At 36.3% G+C, this 22,293-nt stretch overlaps 1 protein-coding gene across 1 annotated transcript in view; it reads right to left on the reverse strand.

The window, feature by feature from the left end:
• Positions 1-22,293, reverse strand: part of CWC27 (CWC27 spliceosome associated cyclophilin) — a 255,917-nt gene that overhangs the window by 209,894 nt on the left and 23,730 nt on the right. Inside the window, exons 3-7 of the mRNA XM_069556311.1 lie at positions 22,029-22,141; positions 18,533-18,676; positions 17,012-17,110; positions 15,891-15,994; positions 13,164-13,233 (exon numbers count right to left, since the gene is read on the reverse strand). Coding sequence (XP_069412412.1) covers positions 13,164-13,233; positions 15,891-15,994; positions 17,012-17,110; positions 18,533-18,676; positions 22,029-22,141 — 530 coding nt within the window. The remainder of the gene's footprint in view (positions 1-13,163; positions 13,234-15,890; positions 15,995-17,011; positions 17,111-18,532; positions 18,677-22,028; positions 22,142-22,293) is intronic.

Raw genomic sequence — 22,293 nt, forward strand, 5'->3', positions numbered from 1 at the left:
CATGGACCCAGAACAACTGGCCTGTTTCAGAGCTGCAGACTATTGTACAAGCTTCCTCACCACAAGGTGAGAACACTTTAAATTCATACTTTCTATCTTAAGGTGGAAAGCTGCTTACCATTCCCATCCCTCAATTAATCATGTCTGAGTGACCAGCATGAGACTAGAGCTGACAAGAAAGAAGACAATTTCTATCTTGAAGGAAATTTTTATTTTGAAAAATTCATTACAAAATGTGTTAACTGAAATTTTAAAATGTCAAATACAGAGAGGTGAAAATACCTTTTTCCCTTTATCCTCATTCTTCACTGCTTAACAATTTTGAGAATAGGCTTCTAAATTTGACAGGTCTTACTTTGAAGCAGATGTATACTTTCTGAAATTTATTTCCATGATGAAAATAATCTATTTTAGAATTTTTCTGTATTATGGAGTGCTCCACATTTTAAAGACCTAATCATTTTTTAGATGTCCATTTAAATATACTTATAGTCCAGTTTATCTAGGCAAAATAAAAACTGTTCTCAATCTAAAGATACTATTATCCATACTTTTAAAAAGGCACAGAATCTGATATGCAATTAATATGAATTTCTAATTCCATAACCTTACAAAAACCAAGAAGTAATAAAAAGACAAACATCAAAGAATTACTTGATGTTTGTCTAACAATGTAAACTGTCCAAAAACTGAAGGTGGTATAATAGAAAGAACACAGGAAAAGAGGATAACAGTTGGACCAAAAGAATTTCAAAATCTAATAATCAGTAATTCTGTGAGCTTTAGGCCAAAACTTGTACCATTTGGGGAAAGAGAATGACCTCCTCAGACTTCAGAACCTATGCCTAAAAAATGGAAATAATAATAATAACAGTTTTGTTAAATGAGATATGTGCAAAAGTAAACAAATGAATATAAAGTGACCACAACTAGAATAAAACACAAGCATCTTTTTTTCATGTTTTCCTTTCTAAAATTTCTTCCTTCTGCACCTCTAGCCACCAATGTTTATTTTCATTTACTCTAAGAAATAGTTCCTTATCAATTCTCCCCATGTGCTTCCTTCATGGAGTCACAATTACAGACATAACAGACAGAGGAGGCCTCAGACTCTCTAGTTCAGAAACAGATAACAGATCAGGAAATGAGAGCTGCACTAACACATAAGAGGAGTAAGATTAGAATTCAGGTCTCCAGGTTCTTGGTCCATTAATAAGCTATACTATCCCATTTACTTGTAAATATTAGTTTATAATTGTTAGCTTAATCAACATTTTTAAAAAATGGGTTTTTGGACTTCCCTGATGGTCCAGTAGTAAAGAATCTGCCTGCCAAAACAGGGGACACAAGTTCAATCCCCGATTCAGGAAGATTCCACATGCCATGGGGCAACTAAGCCCATGTGCCACAACTACTGAACCCATGCGCTGCAACTACTGAAGCCTGTGCACTCTACAGCCTGTGGGTCCACAACAAGAGAAGCCACCACAATGGGAAGCCTGCATGCCACACCTAGAGAGTATCCCCCACCTGCAACTAGAGAAAGTTCACACACGGCAACAAAGACCCAGTGCAGCCAAAAATAGATTAATAAAATTTCTCTAAAAATGGTTTCTTGTTTATCTCCTAAAACTTAAACCAGCTTAAAGGAAAAGAAGAAACTTGTCTTAACATTAACTTTAAATAAGATTTCACAATAGAAGGAAACGGATTAATATGAATAAATCATTACCATTTCAAATTTAAATTAATATTTTCAACTAAACTAGTGGAGAAATATATGATCAAAAGCAATTTTTTAGATGTCCATTCCCACTATAGTAGACTTTGAATCCTGCAGGCCAAGAAAATAAATAGGAGATAGGCTCTAAGAGGGTAAAAATGAATTCAAATATTTCTTTCATGCCTATTCTTTCTGAGACCTATTTTAAGGTCTATTTTATACCATCAATAATAATTTTAGCGAAAGAAGAAACACCAAATATACTTTAAAATAATTTTTGAAGAAGTTACATAAAGGCAGCTGGCTCATTAATCAGTTTAGGGGCTGAAAAAATTACTAAATATATTTAGTGAGCACAACAGAAGAAGCTCCAAGGTAAATTCAAAACCATAAGCAAACCTGAAAATGAACATCAAAGGGGATTTGCGAAAGTTATATTATTATCTGCTACTTCTTATCAAGAACAGAGGCAGTGAAACAGTGGAAACTAAATACAAGTAGAAAGAAAGCAAGAGGCATAGTGGTCAAGAAGTTGGAAGGTCTGAGTGTCAATTTCTAACTACTTCAGTGTGTGATGGTTAATTTTATGTTATGTACCCAAGCTGTCTATTCAAACCCCAGTCTAGATGGTGTTACAAAACTAAGTATTTTTTAAACATGTGATTAAACACTTAAATCAGTAGACTGAGTAAAGCAGATTATCCACTAAAATGTAGGTGGGCCTCATCTAATCAGCTGAAGGCCTGAAGAGTAAAGACTTTCCCAAGAAGAAGCAATTTGGCCTCAACACTGTAACACAAAAATTATGCCTGACTTTCCAGCCTACAGATTTTGGACTCAAGACTGTCACAGTAACTCCTCCTTGAGTTTCCAGCTTGCTGGTTTACTCTACTGAATTTAGACTTGCCAGCCCCCATAAACATATGAGCCAATTCCTAAAATTCAATCAATCTATCAGTCTCCATTTCTGCTTATATATAAATATATACATAGTTTCTATGATGAACCCTATTACATTCTTGTGACCTTTAGTACAGAACCAGAAAACTTGACAGGAGGAAAAATCTTTAAGCCTCCCACACAATGCAGGAATCTCCTTGACATCACTGACTAGTCAACTAGTATCTCCACACTGGAAAGGAGCTTAATAACTACACACACACACATGAAAAATCACCCCTTTTTAAAGGAGTTCTGTAATTGGAGAAGTCTTCCTCTAACTGGAGAAAAAAAAAAATCTATGTTTAATTTTCAATCATCCAACTAATCCTATTTCTACCTTCTAAAACTAAAAATGAACCATAAACAAGTGTTGTCAATAGGAATATTCCGCACAGTTTCATTTAGATACAAATAGGCTGTAGGCAGGTAACAGCCCCTAAAGATGTCCACTTCCTGATCCTCAAAACTTGTGGGTAAATTACTTGACTTGGCAATAGGAACTCTGCAAGTAAATTAAGAATTTTGAGATGAGGAGATTATCCCAGATTATCAGGGTGGGTCCAAGGCAATCACAAGAGTCTTTATAAGAAAGATGGAAGCAGGAAAGTCAGGGGCAGAATGATGAAAGATAAGAAAGTCTTGACCTGCTACTGCTGGCTTTGAAGATGAAGAAGACATTAACCAAAGAATACAGGCAGTGTCTAGCAACTGGAAAAATAAGGGAATGGATTCTCCTCAGCTGCCAGAAGGAAGGCAGCCCTGCCAGTACCTCATTATCTAGGCCAGTGAAGCCTGTTTTGGATTTCTGGCCTCCAGAACTATAAGACACTAAATTTATTTTGCTTTGAATCATTAAGTTTATGGTAATTTTCTACAGCGGAAATACGAAGTGATTACAAATACATCAACATTTTTAAAAATGCAATATCAATGGTTAGGAGTCCACATTTCAACTGCTGAGAGGGGGTGCTCAATTCCTGGTCAGGGAACTAAGATCCCACAAGCCATGTGATAAAAAAACTATTTAACATTTCTGACAGCCTCTGTACAAAACTCTCCAGGCCATGCCTAACCCATCTGGAAACTATAATGAGAATAAGATATAAGGATAAATGAGAATGAGACAAAAATATTATCACTTTATTCTCAAAAGTGATATATTTATCAATATACATTTTTCTGGGTAAGAAAAAAGCTTTTTTATAAATTTGGGTTTGAAATTAAAATGTTAACATATCTTGAAGTAAGAAAAAATACTGTGTATCAATATGAATGTGGCACAATTTAGTAACTATTTTCAAATTTACCTATTTTTTTTACTAGACCTACCATTTAACTTGCCTCAAGAAAACTACTCATCTGATCCTAAGTTTTTATTAGAAAAACATTTTCTGACATTCTTCTTTAAGTTATATACAAAAATTCAGGAGCAAATTTTAAACCAACAAGGATATTTGAATGAAACTATTATTTAATAAAGCAATATAAAGGAGAGTATCTTCCAGATAAAAATCTTTCAAATATTTGAAGCCTAGGCTCCCATTTTCAGTTAGATTTTATTTCGCCAATGTATATCCAGTTACTCAAGCATTCCCTGAGGAGCATGTTTTTGGCATCCTGCCCATCCTCCTCATGACCCTCCCTTCCTCTGGATACATCTAGTTTGTCAGTATCCTTCTTAAAGGTGTTCAGAACTGAACAAAATGCTGCAAATGCAATCCCCCAAAATGCAAAGAATGTTAAATTCCTTATTCCAGAGACCTTACTCTTAATAATCCAATAAGGCTTACAGGCTATTAAGTCATACCTATTTAGCTGATTTCATTAAACTAAAGCACAGAATATACATGTACTCCTATTACATTTCAACTTACTAGTTCAAATAATTAGGCACAGGTTGACAATAAAGCACTCTTTGGGCAGAAGTATTCAAGTAGCTCTAAATCCATCTGACTGTACTATCTCCCAGATCACATTTCCTCATGTTGTCCACAAGCATATCATGAGAGACTCTGACAATGTGCTTTCCTGAACTCAAGATACTTGTTATGGCATCCTCCTATCATGCAATCCTATCAAAAAGGAAATGAAGTCAGTCTGGCAAGTCACTTAACCAGAGTCTCAGTTTCTTCATCTATAAAGAAAGGAAGTTGGACTAGATCCCTTTGAGCTATAAAATTCTATTATTCTAAAAGAGATTTTATCAGGTAGTAGAAAGATACTGAAATAAATAATGAAAGAAAGCTAACCCTTGGGAGAGAGGCACCTTCTCATGAATACTGAGTGGGGTAAAGCAGTGTCTGTAATCCCACACTGATAATCCATAAACCAGAGGGGACTCTATCTTATTTCTCCTTTCACATAAAGTAAAGCCTCAATTCAGACTTTACCAATTATTAACTTGTGATGTTAGGTTCTGGGATAAAGATTAACACTGTGGAGTCACTGAAAGAAAGAAACTTGATAAGCAAATGAATAATGAAACAATTATTTTCAAGCCCTCTAAAAATACTTAATTTCATGCAACCTCTGAAACAGCAAATTGCTTTTAGTCACTATAAAAGACACTGACTTTGGCTCTAGTTATCAGTATTTAAAAACAGTTAGGCTAAATTTTTTAAAATATACCATTTGGTCACACTTTTCCAAAATTCAAGCTAGCCTTCCCTTTTCTGACCCTATTGTACCCAAAAGGCAAAATGTATTTGAAGGGTGAAGAACAGTACAAAAGCAAAATAAACAACATATATTTCTATTTCTGTTCTCCCTAGAATTTATCTCATGCTCTCTACAGAAACTTCCTTTTCTTTAAGCCAGTAAATGTCAACAATTTTTGGTGTTGTTGCTCTCTTTTCTCAAGCTAAACTTACCCATGATTCCATAATATGAATAGACAAAACAGCTAAATTCTGTATGCCAAAAGATTCTGCTCATTGTTCCAAGACCCACTCACATATGGAGAATGAGTCGTTGGTGGGTTATGATGTACAGGTGTACACCCATGCTCTCCCAGGCTGCTCAAGCTACTATCAAGGACCCTGTGGGAGTGCTCAGGAAGGGCCCTGGGCCAACTGTGCTGTGCTCATGACCTCCTACCTCAGGAAGCTGGACTGCTGGTGAAGTTTCTCAGCAGCCCTCTAGACTACCTGAGCGCAGGGCAGCAGCTTCTGCATGATAATCATGGTCATATTAGTGACTGGAATTCTTTAGCTCTTTGAGAATAAAAGACAACTTCTAGAGTACATTGTTTAAGACATTTGACTTTCAAAACCACTTTTCAATTGCATGACCTATCAAAGTTAAGGATTATCTGTATCCTTATTCCACATCTCTAAATGGTATCTATTATTTCCATGCTACAAAGAGAAAAATGGAGGCTCACAGAGACTTAAGTTATCCATAGTCACAGACTACCTGTAAAAATAAAAGTGCCAATATGAGTTTGTATGATCCCAAATCTATGCTATTTCTACTGCAACACACGGCCACTCAAAGATGACACAAAGTTTACTGTGAAGGAGCTCAGCACCTAGGACCCTACAAAATTAATAAGGCAGAAATAAAAGGGTGTAATGTTCTTTAGTATACAACAAGAATGCAGTCATACATTTCTTGCATAATAAAGCAAAAAGAATGTGTTTAAAAGGAAAATGCAAGAATCACAAGGTAGAAATTAGATCAGAAAAAGAAAAGATTAAGAAAAACTGGGAAAGACATTTAGAAAATATAGTATTCTACATGCTGAAGATAAATATGGCTTTGACACTGAGAAATGGAATAAGCTACTACATGCAGAGGAAAAAAAACATGAACAAAGACACATAAAGGAAAATACAAGGCATATATGTAGAACAGCAAATAGTTCAGATGTGCTAACACAGTGTTTCCTACATTTTCCAGGTAAGATTTCTACTGAATTCATTAAAAATCCAGATTCCTAGGTTTCTCCCCTAGAGATTTTGAATCAGTAGGTCTGAGATGGATATAGGAATTTAATTTTTTTTAAGTACTACAAGTGACTTTTTATTAGTGAGGAAGTTTAAGAACCATTACCCTAAAGGACAGAGTTGGTAAAGAGGAGTCATGAAGCAGAAGCCTGAAATAATAGGCCAAGGAACTTGGCCTTATTTTTATAGTCAACAAAGAGCAGCTATAGCATCTTTATCAGGCTTCAGGAAGACTATTCTGATAGCAATGAGTGGAAGGGGAAAAAAGAGAAGGGAGATGGGAGATCAGTCTGCAGACTAGGGCAGCGGCACAGCCTAGAGATAATGAAGGCTGGAATAAGAGGAGTAGTAAAATAAATTAAAAATAAGATTTGAGATACGCCACAGATGAAAAACTGGTGGACCTAATGCAACTAACTGGTTGTACAAGGGAAAAAATAAGAAAAACATCAGAATTAAATCTAAAATTTTTCTTTAGGGGACACTGATACCAAGGAGTTAGAAAAAGAATTCACAGAACAGGGAGAAGTTTGGGAAGAAAAGATAACGAATTAAGCCTTGGCTAGGGCTTGGGTAACTAGTGGGAAATTCTAATACAGAGATGCCTAGTAGGCAGCTGGAGAAAAATAAGTCAGCCTAGAGATACAGCTTTGAGAGTCAGAAACAAACAGTTGATAATTTTATCACACAGCACCCTCAATTAAAAAGTCAGACGAGAGAAATGTGATGACACAATACTAGTTATACTACTTATTTGATAATGGACTGTGGGCTGCAATGTTCTTGGCAAGAAGGAAAGATTTTAACTGGTCTTTCTACAGTTTAAAGTGTTTACACATTTAAAAGAAAACTTAAAAAGCAAGCTACAACTATCTACAGTGGATTCTTTCACTTTTCAACCTTTAGCAAACACAAATTGCTTTTGCAGTGGCCAGTTTACTATATTCAGTAGAAGTTAAAACATGTAGTTTTTTTTTTAAACTTTGTGCAAAAAGCAAGCAGCAGGAGGAAGATATGCTTTCAGATATGTTTAAGACATATTGTTACCAACAGAAAAAATTCAAACTAATTTCCTAGTAAAGTCAATCTCAGTAATTGTGCACAAATCTTATTTTATTTTTTTACAAATCTTATTTTAGACCAGAAATTCAATTCAACAAAAAGACTGACAGAAAATTCCCTTTGACTACCTACTCTTGCTCTACATGGCTGCTAAACTAGTACCACCCAGGACCCTGCGGAAGTTAGGAAAGGGCAGTGGGCTGACTGCACTGAGCTAGCTGTCCCCAACCCCAGAATGCTGTGCTATCAGTGAAATTTTTTGCCAGCCATTTAGAAGGAGGCAGCTTTTGCAGTATTCAAAACCACATTGGATACTTTAATAGCTACAGAAACTCAAGTCAAAATTCAGATTCCATGACTCTTAATTAGACAAGAAACTTAATAGCTCAGTATTGATTTTGCCATTTATAAATCAGGAATAAAATCCATGACATTACTGTTATAAAGATTACATAAAATACATAGCACAGATAAGAAAAGAAATCATTACAATGAAGGATAATAAGTGCTTTGATGGCTCAGCTTTGGGAGGGAAGTACAGGCATTAAGAAGTTAATAATGAAACTAAATATTACAAAGGAAAAATAAAAATAAGTCAAATAAACGAGAGCACACACTTCAAGGAAAAGAAAAAACAGGCCTGGGAGGATGCTGCAGAAGGCATGGATACACAAGGAAACTGGACATCTTCAGATAACATCAATGAAAGGGAATCTTGGCAATTCTCAGATCTAACATTCATGATTTTTTCTATTTACAAAAATACCTACAGGATCACAATATATAGTGAATCTTTCATTTTGATTAGGGACAAATGTGAATCATGAATAATGTAAGACTAGTACACTGACATCTAAAGATGACTTCTCAGATACCGGGGTGACAGAGTCAGTCAGTTCAGTTCTGTTCAGACGCTCAGTCGTGTGCAACTCTTTGCAACCCCAAGAACCACAGCACATCAGGCCTCCCTGTCCATCACCAACTCCCAGAGTTTACTCAAACTCACGTCCATCGAGTTGGTGATGCCACCAACCATCTCATTCTCTGTCATCCCCTTCTCCTCCCACCTTCAATCTTTCCCAGCATCAGGGTATTTTACAGTGAGTCGGTTCTTCGCATCAGGTGGCCAAAGTATTGGATTCAGGACTGCTTTCCTTTAGGATGGACTCGTTGGATCTCCTTGCAATCCAAGGGACTCTCAAGAGTCTTCTCCAACACCACAGTTCAAAAGCATTAATTCTTCAGTACTCAGCTGTCTTTATGGTCCAACTCTCTCATCCATACATGACTACTGGAAAAACCATAGCCTTGACTAGATGGACCTTTGTTGGCAAAGTAATGTCTCTGCTTTTGAATATGCTGTCTAGGTTGGTCATAACTTTTCTTCCAAGGAGTAAGCATCTTTTAATTTCATGGCTGCAGTCACCATCTGCAGTGATTTTGGAGCACCCCCCCCCACCCCTAAAATAAAGTCTCTCATTGCTTCCATTGCTTCTCCTTCTACTGGCCATGAAGTGATGGGACCAGAAGCCATGATCTTCATTTTCTGAATGCTGAGTTTTAAGCCAACTTTTTCACTCTCCTCTTTCACATTCATCAAGAGCTCTTTAGTTCTTCGCTTTCTGCCATAAGGGTGGTGTCATCTGCATATCTGAGGTTATTGATATTTCTCCCAGCAATCTTGATTCCAGCTTGTGCTTCTTCCAGCCCAGAGTTTCTCATAATGTACTCTGCATATAAGTTAAATAAGCAGGGTGACAATATACAACCTTGATGTACTCCTTTCCCAATTTGGAACCAGTCGTTGTTCCATGTCCAGTTCTAACTGTTGCTTCCTGACCTGCATACAGATTTCACAGGAAGCAGATCAGGTGATCTGGTATTCCCATCTCTTGAAGAATTTTCCACAGTTTATTGTGATCCACACAGTCAAAGGCTTTGGCATAGTCAATAAAGCAGAAATAGATGTTTTTCTGGAACTCTCTTACTTTTTTGATGATCCAGCGGATGTTAGCAATTTGATCTCTCATTCCTCTGCCTTTTCTAAATCCAGCTTGAATATCTGGAAGTTCATGGTTCACATACTGTTGAAGCCTGGCTTGGAGAATTTGGGGCATTACTTTGCTAGCATGTGAGATGAGTGCAATTGTGCAATAGTTTGAGCATTCTTTGGCATTGCCTTACTCTGGGATTGGAATGAAAACTGACATTTTCCAGTCCTGTGGCCAGTGCTGAGTTTTCCAAATTTGCTGGCATACTGAGTGCAGCACTTTCACAACATCATCTTTTAGGATTTGAAATAGCTCAATTGAAATTCCATCACCTCCACTAACTTTGTTCGGAATGATGCTTCCCAAAGCCCATTTGACTTCACATTCCAGGATGTCTGGCTCTAGGTGAGTGATCATACCATCCTGGTTATCTGGCTCATTAAGATCTTTTCCTTATTGTTCTGTGTATTCTTGCCACTTCTTCTTAATATCTTCTGCTTCTGTTAGGTCCACACCATTTCTGTCCTTTATTGTACCCATCTTTACATGAAATGTTCCATTGGTAGCTCTAATTTTCTTGAGATCTTTAGTCTTTCTCATTATATTGTTTTCCTTTATTTCTTTGCATTGATCACTGAGGAAGGTTTTCTTATCTCTCCTTGCTATTCTTTGAAACTCTGCATTCAGGGATCTTTCCTTTTCTCCTTTGCCTGTCACTTCTCTTCTTTTCACAACTATTTGTAAGGCCTTCTCAGACAACCATTTTGCATTATTGCATTTCTTTTTTTTGGGGGGATGGTCTTGTACAGGTCTGCCTCCTGTACAATGTCACAAACCTCCGTCCATAGTTCTTCAGGCACTCTGTCTATCAGATCTAATCCCTTGAATCTATTTCTCACTTGCACTGTATAATCTTAAGGGATTTGATTTAGGTCATACCTGAATGGTTGAGTGGTTTTCCGTACTTTCTTCAATTTAAGTCTGAATTTGGCAATAAGGAGTTCATGATCTGAGCCACAGCCAGCTCTTGGTCTTGTTATTGCTGTCTGTACAGAGTTTCTCCATCTTTGCCTACAAAGAATATAATCAGTCTGATTTCGGTATTGACCATCTGGTGATGTCCATGTGTAGAGTCTTCTTTTGTATTGTTGGAACAGGGTATTTGTTATGACCAGTGTGTTCTCTTGGCAAAACTCTATTAGCCTTTGCCCTGCTTCATTCCATACTCCAAGGCCGGATTTGCCTATTACTCCAGGTATTTCTTGACTTCCTACTTTTGCATTCCAGTCCCCTATAATGAAAAGCATATCTTTTTTAGGTGTTAGTTGTAGGTCTTATAGGCCTTCATAGAACCATTCAACTTCAGCTTCTTCAGCATTACTGGTCGGAGCATAGATTTGGATTACTGTGATATTGAACGGTTTGCCTTGGAAATGAACAGAGATCATTGTGTCATTTTTGAGACTGCATCCAAGTACTGTATTTGAGACTCTTTAGTTGACTATGATGGCTACTCCCTTTCTTCTAAGGGATTCTTGTCCACAGTAGTAGATATAATGATCATCTGAGTTAAATTCACCCATTCCGTTCCATTTTAGTTCGCTGATTGCTAAAATGTTGATGTTCACTCTTGCCATCTCCTGTTTGACCACTTCCAATTTGCCTTGATTCATGGAGTTAACATTCCAGGTTCCTATGCAATATTGCTCTTTACAGCATGGGACTTTACTTCTATCACCAGTCACATCCACAGCTGAGTTTTGTTGTTGTTTTGGCTCCATCTCTTCATTCTTTCTGAAGTTACTTCTCTACTCTTCTCCAGTAGCATATTGGGCACCTACCAACCTGGGAGTTCATCTTTCAGTATCCTATCTTTTTGCCTTTTGATACTGTTCATGGGGTTCTCAAGGCAAGAATACTGAAGTGGTTTGCCATTCCCTTCTCCAGTGAACCACGTTTTGTCAGAACTCTCCACCATGACCCCTTCAAATTGGGTGGCCCTACACAGCATGGCTCATAGTTTCACTGAGTTAGACAAGGCTGTGGTCCATGTGATCAGATTGGTTAGTTTTCTGTGATTGTGGTTTTTAGTCTGTCTGCCCTCTGATAGAGAAGGATAAGAGGGTACAGAAGCTTTCTGATGGGAGAGGTGACAGAGTAGTTGGTGATACTGATAAAAAATTTAAAAAGGAAGTTATCATGTGAAAATGAATTTAGTTTTGATATCTAAAAATAGTGATGTTTCCTGAAGACAACACAGAATGAGGGATAAGAGCCCAGAGGAAATATTTGGCTTTATCTCCTACAGTTCAGAATGTTATTAACAGTATACAAGTGGTAACTGAATCTATGGTATCAAACAGATCAATCAAAGATACTGAAGACAGTAAAAGTAAAAAAAATTATGACTAAATTCTTACTTACACATGCCCATTTTAATTCAGTTTTAATGCAAGAGGTATAAGTAGAGTGCTTATTGTGTGCCCAATAGTAGAGCTTACCAAACCAGGCTCAATGATGAGGGAAGCATGCAGATAAAGAAGTAAAGACAAGGGTAAAAATAAAGTGCTTTTAAGATGATGCTATTGTCAGTGTCAGTAAGAAATAGGTGACTGTGTTAAGTGAGAAAGGCAGTACTAGGTTATAGAGTTTTAATTACATACTACAAAAAAGACTCTGAATCTTATCCTTTAGGTCTCAGTGTTCACTACCTGTCATGAAAGGATGAGATGAAAATCTAGGAGAGTAAAAATCCTTTAAGATGATTTTCTTGGGGCATATTTGTCAGAATCACTGCTTTAAACAATGGTACGGTACTGTAGGTGTTTCAGCAATGAGTACCGTGATGAAAGGGATAATGAGGAAAACCATACTTAAAGGCCTAAGGGAAGCATTGGTGGGGTAAAGGCCAGGAAGCAATGTATAACCTTGAGACGTGGATTTTAGAGAGACAGCTGTAGGTTCAGCTCTCAGCTCTAGCAACTTACTAGGTATGTGAGTTTGAGCAAATTATAACCTATTAGTACTTTATTAACTCATAGGTAAAATGGAAATAATAATACCTACCTTACAGGGCTGTGATGAGAATTAATGAAAAGAATAAATATATATATTATATTAAAATGAAGATAAGAGCTTTGGTCTGTCACTGTTTATTACAGTAATATTAATAACAAACTATCTAGTAATCCAATTAAACCAACAGCAACTAAAATCTGAATCATGACATTAAATCATTCTTTAACCCCAGTTTGTAACTGATTTTTAAAATGCCAGATTAAAAAATATATTTCAAATCATTTCAGAAGTTGCAAATATTACTGACCACACAAATCATTTTATGAATCAGTTCAATGAACATTTAAAATTTGCTGTAAAACATGTAAAATATGCTATCCTATATATAGCACAGAAACAAAAATAGATACAAAAATGAATGAGAATATAGACCCTAATCTCTTTTACAATTCTGAACAAAGGGCAAATTAAGAGTTTTACCTGACTAACTCGATTCACTTCCTCCTCTTCTTCCTCAGCTTCCTCTCCAAATGAAAGTAAACTAAAATTTCTATTGAAAAAGAAAGAAGGAAAAAAGAATGAAATAAAATTAGAAAGAAAAAGTTAAACAAAACTTATAAATATCCTATTTTCAAAGCAATAGAACACAATTTACAAGAAGAAATACATTCTCTCAGTAGACAATAATTACTAAGTATTCAGGGGAAATATACTAAGGATATATATATTTTAGCATAACATTAAATGTTTAGTTCCAGATGTTTTATATATTGTTGTTGTTATTCAGTTGAAAAGTCATGTCTGACTCTGCTAACCCAGGGACTGCAGCACACCAGGCTTCCCTGTCCTTTGCTGTCTTCTGGAGTTTGCCTAAATTCATGTCTATTGAGTTGGCGATGCTATGTAACCATCTCATCCTCTGCTGCCCCTTTCTCCTTTTGCTTCAATCTTTCCCATATTTCACATACTAGACTAAACTAATGACCAAAAATCTATCCTGAAAACTATGATTAAATACACTAACTCAGGCACGACAGAAATAATTAAAGCTTTTTGTGGGTTTCCCAGGTGGCACGCACAGTAAAGAACCTTCATGTCAACACAGGAAACATCAGAACCTCAGGTTCTGTCCCCAGGTCTGAAGATCCCCTGGAGGAGGGCACAGAACCCCACTCCAGTGTTCCTGCCTGCAGAATCCCGTGGACAGAGGAGACTGGTGGGCTACAGTCCACAGGGTCGCAAAGAGTCGGACAAAACTGAGCAACTCAACACAGCATAGCATATTATCAAATAAGGATTGCTAAAAAACTAATAAACATACAGCTCTGAGGGTACTATAAATGGGAAGCAATTTATCTAGTGTCTGCCAAAATAATTTCAATATTTTAAAATTAGTAAGTTACACAAAATTATGGGGTGGGGGGAAGCAACAAACTTAGCTAAGCAAACAGCCCATGGGAATAAAAAACTAACTTTAGTCTTTTTTGACTCTTCAGATTAATACATCACAAGGAAGATACATAGTAAGTTATTAAAACTCCTCTGAAATACTGGAAAAACAAAAGATCAGGCAATAAAAGAGGAATTTCATTTCAAAACTTACTTAGATATAATCAGTAACTATCACATCACCCCTAACATATTTGCTATGAATTAAAAACAAAAACAAAATATCCAACTTTTGGCTTTGCTGTCAAGATAAATCAGTGATGAAATATTATATCTGAATATAGTGACAGTGACTTTTCACCCAGACATAAATTAGTAAAAATAAATTAATACAAAATAAAAATAAATAAATATATAGTTGTGTAAGAAGTTATTTTGCCACAATATATCAACTGCCTATTAGAGTTTGGCTCATATTTGACAGTTTATAACAGCAACTTAACTTACATTATAGGATATCAAAGAAAGGAAATGAATATGTATTGAATACCTACACTACTGGGTATTTTCAAATTCCCTTTCTCATTTAAACTTTGTAATAAGCAGATGCTATACTATAAATCTCCATTTTATAAGATGGGGAAACTGAAGCTCAAAGATCGGTAGACTTTGCTTCCTATAACTGTAGTAGGCAGGATTATACTTAAAGCTTTCTGAATCTAACACTTATATGCTGCTGCTAAGTTGCTTCAGTCGTGTCCAACTCTGTGCAACCCCATAGACGACAGCCCACCAGGCTCCCCCATCCCTGGGATTCTCCAGGCAAGAATACTGGAATGGGTTGCCATTTCCTTCTCCAATGCATGAAAGAGAAAAGTGAAAGTGAAGTCGCTCAGTTGTGTCCAACTCAGTGACCCCATGGACTGAAGCCCACCAGGCTCCCCCGTCCCTGGGATTCTCCAGGCAAGAATACTGGAATGGATTGCCATTTCCTTCTCCAATGCATGAAAGAGAAAAGTGAAAGTGAAGTCGCTCAGTCGTGTCCAACTCAGCGACCCCATGGACTGCAGCCTACCAGGCTCCTCCGTCCATGGATTTTCCAGGCAAGAGTACTGGAGTGGGGTGCCATTGCCTTCTCCAACACTTATATAAGTACAACAAAATCCCTAAAATGGATGCTACAGTATAGTAAAAGAGAAAGTTGAAATCTAACTCTCTGATACCTATTTTAATAAAACAGACAAAATTAATAATGTAAAGAATATTACTCACAGAAATACTGAAGCAATTTCTGTTATTAGAAAACTATTCTCAGGAATTAATCCAGAATACAGAAAGAACTTTATGTGTAAATATATTTGTAATAAGGTTATTTTAATAGCATCAAAATAAAAAGTGAGAAAGTTAAATAATATTAACCATGCAGTCATTATATCCTTCATACTTTACTTTCTAACTTCTTTATCCTGAGCATGTATTATCAGAAAAACAAGTAAACAAACAAACAAAAGTTTCAACAACTCATTTATATAAATAATTCTTGTGGTGGTCATAAATATTTATCTATTTATTAACAGGTTTCATCAGACATCTCAGACAATACTTTTTTGGCTTAAGTTTTTAAGTTATACACTGTATTTGAATATAAGAAATGTACATCTAGAAAAAGAAACACACACAGATAATTTAGACATATATCCTGGTCTAAACTGGCCTCCCCCTAAATTACTGAACAATTATTACAGTAGGAAACAAAGTGAACTAAATAAATCAGTGTTGCTTTTCAAGTTGAGGAAAAAATCTTTCTACTCTGATTACTTTGTGCCTTTGGGTTTCAATTTCTTTACTTCCTCCTCTGGTTTCTCTTTTTTCGGCTTTTTTATTTCTCTTGGAATGATGTCATCAAAAGGATTAAATAAAACCTATGAAAAGACATATTTTGAAAATATTACTCAATTTTTTTAATTTCACAAAAAAATAAAACCAGTATTTAATTATGGTGCCATTAGTGTCTATAATTTCTCCTCATAGAACCAGTATAATGATATATATACTTCCACTTACATGGCCTCATTGGATTCTCCCAGTAATCCAATGTGCTATTAAGGAAAAAATGTTTTATACTTATTTAACAAAAGGGAAAGACATTCAAGAAAACAATATATAGTTAGAGAGACAAGCTCGGGTATTTTTTTTTTAAACTGAGGTATTCTGACTTCAAATCAAATGTTCTCAGGTCCTTGTTTTCTCAATGAAGGATCGCTCTTAAATTACCAAAGACAACACTTCACTGAGCTAAATAAACCTAATTCATCCAGCTTTGCACCATGGAATTTTTCATTCATTGGATTATCAGCTTAGGTTTCATCGTTGAATTCAAAATCTTCCATTAAAAAAATTCTTAATCAGAAACTGTAACTGTTAAAGGACCAGACCTGAGCCATGACAGGCTCAACAAGCTATACTAGGCCTAAGATTCAGATTCTTGTAAAACCTGAGTCATGATTCTGGGGAACCACACCCTGGGAAAGTCGACCAAACCTGAGCCAATTGGATAGGGATGCGGGATTTGAAAATCGTGCTGGCGCCTATGGCTCAGCCAATCATTACCCGCCAGCTGTACTAAGAACCACCTGTATAAAAGCAGCTGTGATTCAGAGCTCCGGGCTCTCGTCAAGACTCCATTGCGCTGGATGAGACGGGAGCCCTAGCTCGAGCTAGCAATAAAACCCCTTTATGTTTTTGCATTGCTGTGGACGTCTTATTCTCTCAGTTTTGGGGACTCAGACTTCGGGCATAACAGTAACTAAATTACAGAGCTAAAATCCAAGTTGTGATGTTAATTTAGTATAAAGCCTTCATCTGATAACTGAACACAAATATTCAATTTCTTTTAAGTGACAATTAAAGTAATATATCTCTAATAATCATGCTCATACCTCACAACTTCTTATTTTATGTGGATTTCTTGGTCTTTCTTCATCATCAATGTCTACTTCTGTCAGGCGTAGCATGTTATATACTGTATCCCCTGTAACCTATCAAATAAAAAAGGAAATTTAATTGAAAATTATTAAATTAATTCTTTGAAATCAGGGAGGACTTTTGATATTTTTAAAGTAATTAAAAAGGCATTTCATATTGTTATATAAGATTATATGCATTAAACAGTGCAAATAAAGCAACATAATCCTAAAGGGAAAGGTTTGACAAACTTTAATTCCTCAATAAGATTTTTGGGAAATTTCCAATATATACTGAATGTCAGTTTTTATTAAAAACACAGTGCCAAGTAACTTCCTTCTGAATGACTACGTTTTGTTCAAACATTATAAACAAATTTAGACTTTAGAAGAGGGCAGAACAAGCAAATAATAAAAACAATGTGGTAAGTGCTTTGAAGACATTATCATGCTTAATCCTCAAAACATCCTAAAATAGGTACTATCATTATCTTTCTTCTCTAGATAAGAAAATTGAGGCTGAAAGAAGTTGAAGATCCGACAGTGATGGCCTTTCTGTCTTCTAACTACTATGCTATACTTTGCCTCTACTGTGTGAGTTATACAACATCAGTTGTAAACAATGGTGCAGAAGGACAACCTAAATATCATTTTATTACATACTTATTTTTTTAAATAACAGGGAGGAAAATCCACAAATGTCAGACAGCCTGTGTTGGAGTGGCTCAAAAATATTAAGCAACAATACTGCACTCCATGTTTTTGGCATGACTCCTTTAATCAAATATTTAAAAATCTAAAATAATACCAGTTTTCCAGGTGTGCTGTTATTTTCTTTTCATCAGCACAAAATCCAGTTTTGTCTGGGATATGGGGAAACCATTCTAATTGAACCAGCAGAGGGAGCTGAAACACTAGTGATGCCTAATATGCCTAACACTTAAGGCATCTGAGAACATATTCATGAAAAGGGAGAAGTATGAAGGGAAAAAAAAACCCTCAGAATCCCTTTAAAAGAAAACTATTGAAAATTCTATGGAAGCGACAATCTCTGATATGCTGTTAAATGTCAGCAGGATTAAACAGGTACTATTCAAAGTAATATTTCAGGTAAGCAGTTTAAATGTTAACACAACTTCCACTTTAAACTGAAGGGAATTCATTATTAACAAAATAAATTTTAAACTACTAAATGTTATTACCTAAATGTCTTTCTAAAAACATTAAAACATATCATCTGAGTGACACAGCAGTTAATAATAATGATTAAAACAATTTTAGAAAAAATAAAAATTTTAAGTTAAAAATCAATGACTGGACTGAAACACACAGACAAAAATTCAGGTAGTCCCTCACAGCTCACTATAACAGGAACACAGAGCATTTCACCATTTTTAGAAATAATAAATAAATATCATTGGGAATATTTTTATGAAGGCAGCTCTTAGGTAAGTTGATCACATACATCATAGAAGCCTAAGATAACTGGATACAAACCTTTCCAAAGATGGTGTGCTTATTGTTAAGTTCATCAGCTCGACCCAGGGTAAAGAAAAACTGGCTGCCATTATCATGAGGGCCAGCATTTGCCATGGCGACCAGTCCTCTACGATTAAAACGCAACCGTGAATGGAATTCATCCTGAAGCATTAAAAAAAACAAAGATTTAGTGAATGTCCTCAGTTATAAGGCCCTTCATATATCAGCTAACAAACAAGGTCCCACACAACTTCTACTGATTTTCACATATAATCAAATCCAATATCTACAGTTCCTTCAATCTACTAATCTTGACTTTACTCACCTGTGTCTTCTAAATACACTCAAACACAAATTTTTTGTGGAAAGTTGCCTACTTACACTGAGCAAGGTTACTCAAGGGGAATGGATTTCTGAGACATTTCCCTATTCTTCTCATCCCTCAAAGCCATCTAAGCTTTCAGTTCAGTTCAGTTCAGTTCAGTCACTCGGTCGTGTCCAACTCTTTGCAACCCCATGAACCACAGCATACCAGGCCTCCCTGTCCATCACCACCTCCCAGAGTTCACCCAAACCCATGTCCATTGAATCAGCAATGCCATTCAACCATCTCATCCTCTGTCGTCCCCTTCTCCTCCTACCCTCAATCTTTCCCAGCATCAGGGTCTTTTCAAATAAGTCAGCTCTTCGCATCAGGTGGCCAAAGTACTGGAGTTTCAGCTTCAACATCAGTCCTTCCAATGGATACCCAGGACTGATCTTTAGGATGGACTGGTTTGATCTCCTTGCAATCCAAGGGACTCTCAAGAGTCTTCTCCAAAACCACAGTTCAAAAGCATCAATTCTTCTGCACTCACCAGTCCAACTCTCACATCCATACAGGACTACTGGAAAAACCACAGCCTTGACTAGACAGACCTTTGTTGGCAAAGTAATGCCTCTGCTTTTGAATATGCTATCTAGGTTGGTCATAACTTTCCTTCCAAGCTTTCAGAACCATCTATTTCTTTTTTCTCCAGGATAACTACTTTTGAGTCATTATAGAGGCTTCAATGGGCTTCTCTTGCGGCTCAGTTGGTCAAGAATCTGCCTCCAATGCAGAAGACCCCAGTTCAATTCCTGGGTTGGGAAGATCCGCTGGAGAAGGGAAAGGCTACCCATTCCATATTCTGGCCTGGAGAATTCCATGGACTGTATAGTCTATGGGTTCACAAAGAGTCAGAGAAGACTGAGTGACTTTCATTATCACTTTAAAAAATAAGCCACATTTTAAAATCTGAATTAATGGTTAGGGCTTCCCTTGTGGCTTAGCTGGTAAAATATCCGCCTGTAATGCAGCAGACCTGGGTTCAATCCTTAGGTTGTGAAGATCCTCTGGAGAAGGGAACAGCCACCCACTCCAGTATTCTGGCCTGGAGAATTCCATAGACTGTACAGTCCATGGGGTTGCAAAGAGTCGAACATGACTGTGCAACTTTCACTTCACTTCAGAAGCTTCAACTATTCTCTTCTCGATCCTTTTCTGAATGTCATGAAACAACTGTTTTCTTATTTGTTTAATTCAAGGAAGCTAGTGTGATGGTGTTAGGTGCTTTACTATGCTTTTTAAAGTTTTAAGTTTAAATTTCTTTGAACTGGCACTGGTTCCATTTGGTAGTTTTCAAAAAAAAGCAAGAGCAAGCCATTCTAAGGTGGTTTTCTTACTAGGGTAGGGCTACCTAACATTTACACCAGTCTCTTAGTCAACAGAAGAGCAGATACTAGACTCACTTTTAATGTAGACATGTTTTATAATCAATGCTTTTCAGAAAGAAAGTTCTTTTCCTTTAATAAATTCTTCTCAAGAGATCTAAACTCAAAAGATCATAACTCTGTACACTGTATTCAAAATGACCTAACTGAAAAATTCAGCAAGCTTCCCTGGTGGCTCAGTGGTAAAGAATCCACTTGCCAATGAAGGAGACATAGGCTTGATCCCTGGTCCCAGGAAATTCCACATGCCATGTAGCAACTGAGCCGGTGGGCCACAACTACTAAGCCTGCACTCTGGAGCCTGGCCACTGCAACTCCTGAACCCATGCACTGAAAAGGAAGAGAGCCCCTGCTCACCGCAACTAGAGAAAAGCCCACACAGCAGTGAAGACCCAGCACAGCCCAAATTAAATAAAATTAATTTAAAACTTTACCAACTTATCTGTATTACCTGAATAAAATAAGCAAAAATCTCAATTTAGAAAGGAATCATCACAAGAGCTATTCTGTTAACCAAATAATAAAGGAATGCTTCCTAACAGATGGAGGCTCTAAAATTATAAGATATCTCAATTTTGTAAAATATAAAATAGTCTAACAGTGACATTTGAGATTTTCAAAACTATTTCACGTGCTCTAAAGGCCATTATCATGTGAAAATTAAAGCAAACAGTTCAAATATTTTTCTCAAGAGTCATATAGTAACCCAGTATAAACTTAAAGGAAATTCCAGACACTCTATCCTTTTAGTATAAATGTGAATTTTTTAAAAATTCACATATTTTAAGAGCTACTGATGTTTACTAAGAGAACATAATATTGATACCATAAGATTGATAAACAACCCAGCTTTTAGCCTTTACTTGAACCCACCATTATCCTTAATATCGTAAATATAACATTAACTCTTTCTTTTTAGATCTGTGTTGGCAGTTAACAAAGCATTGACCTATTCTTGATTAAAACTTACATCTTTTTCTAACATTTTTTATGTTGTTTCTTTCATTTCCCCGTGTTATGGCATGCATTTTGTGATTTCTTATTAAGGCATGCAGTTTGTGCTACAAAGGTCTACTGCGTACAGTTTAAAATGAATTCTGCCCTGGACTGAACTATGTTCTCCTGGAGTTCATGTTGACACTCTAACCTCCAATGTGACTATACTGAAGAGGAAAAGACACCAAAACGCTCTCTCTCCACCATGTGAAGACACAGTAAGAAGGCAGCCATTTGCAAGCCAGCAAGAGAACCTTCACAGGTGGTGAATGCTAGTACCTTGATCTCAGACTTCTTAGCCTCCAGAACTGTGAGAAATAAATTGCTACTGTTTAAACCACCCAGTCAGAAGTACTTTGTTATAGTGGCTCAAGTAAATTAATAAAAATTCTATGTATTGTTAAAATAAAATGTTTTAAAATCAAATGGTATATGCAATGTTCTAGAAATGTTTTACATGTGCAAAGTTACAAAGATCAGATAATCAGATATCAGGAAAAATGTTATACAGTCTTTTCGCTGATTCACATTATGCTCATTACCACCTTTAGCTCCACCTGAATTCAATCTAGCATAAAACTCTGTGATAAGACAACTTAGAAAGAAAGCTTAATGGGATAAGTGCTGCACTTACTCTGTATAATCCTAAATATGTTATAGACCCCATTTTGTGTACTAATGTAAAATGCATTTTCTTCTGGGGCTCAATCATTTCAATTAAGCAATCCGAACTGACTTGAAAATAAATTGTAAAATTCAATCTCACCTTGAATGGGACTCCATAGATAGATTCTCCACCAGTCCCTGTGCCAGTAGGATCTCCCCCTTGGACTATAAAGCCAGGCACAACTCTATGAAATATGGTGTTGTCATAATATGCTGGAAGAAAATAAAAAATAATTTATCATTCTCTGTTATTTCAGTGTTAGGATAAAGAAATGCAACAGATTTCCGAATGTTAATCTTGTATCCTGCTACCTTGCTGAAATCATTTATCAGTTCTAATAGCTTTTGTGTGGAGTCTTTGGGGT

The sequence above is a fragment of the Ovis canadensis genome, chromosome 16 (assembly GCF_042477335.2).
Source record: "Ovis canadensis isolate MfBH-ARS-UI-01 breed Bighorn chromosome 16, ARS-UI_OviCan_v2, whole genome shotgun sequence".
NCBI classification, from domain to species: Eukaryota; Metazoa; Chordata; class Mammalia; order Artiodactyla; family Bovidae; genus Ovis; species Ovis canadensis.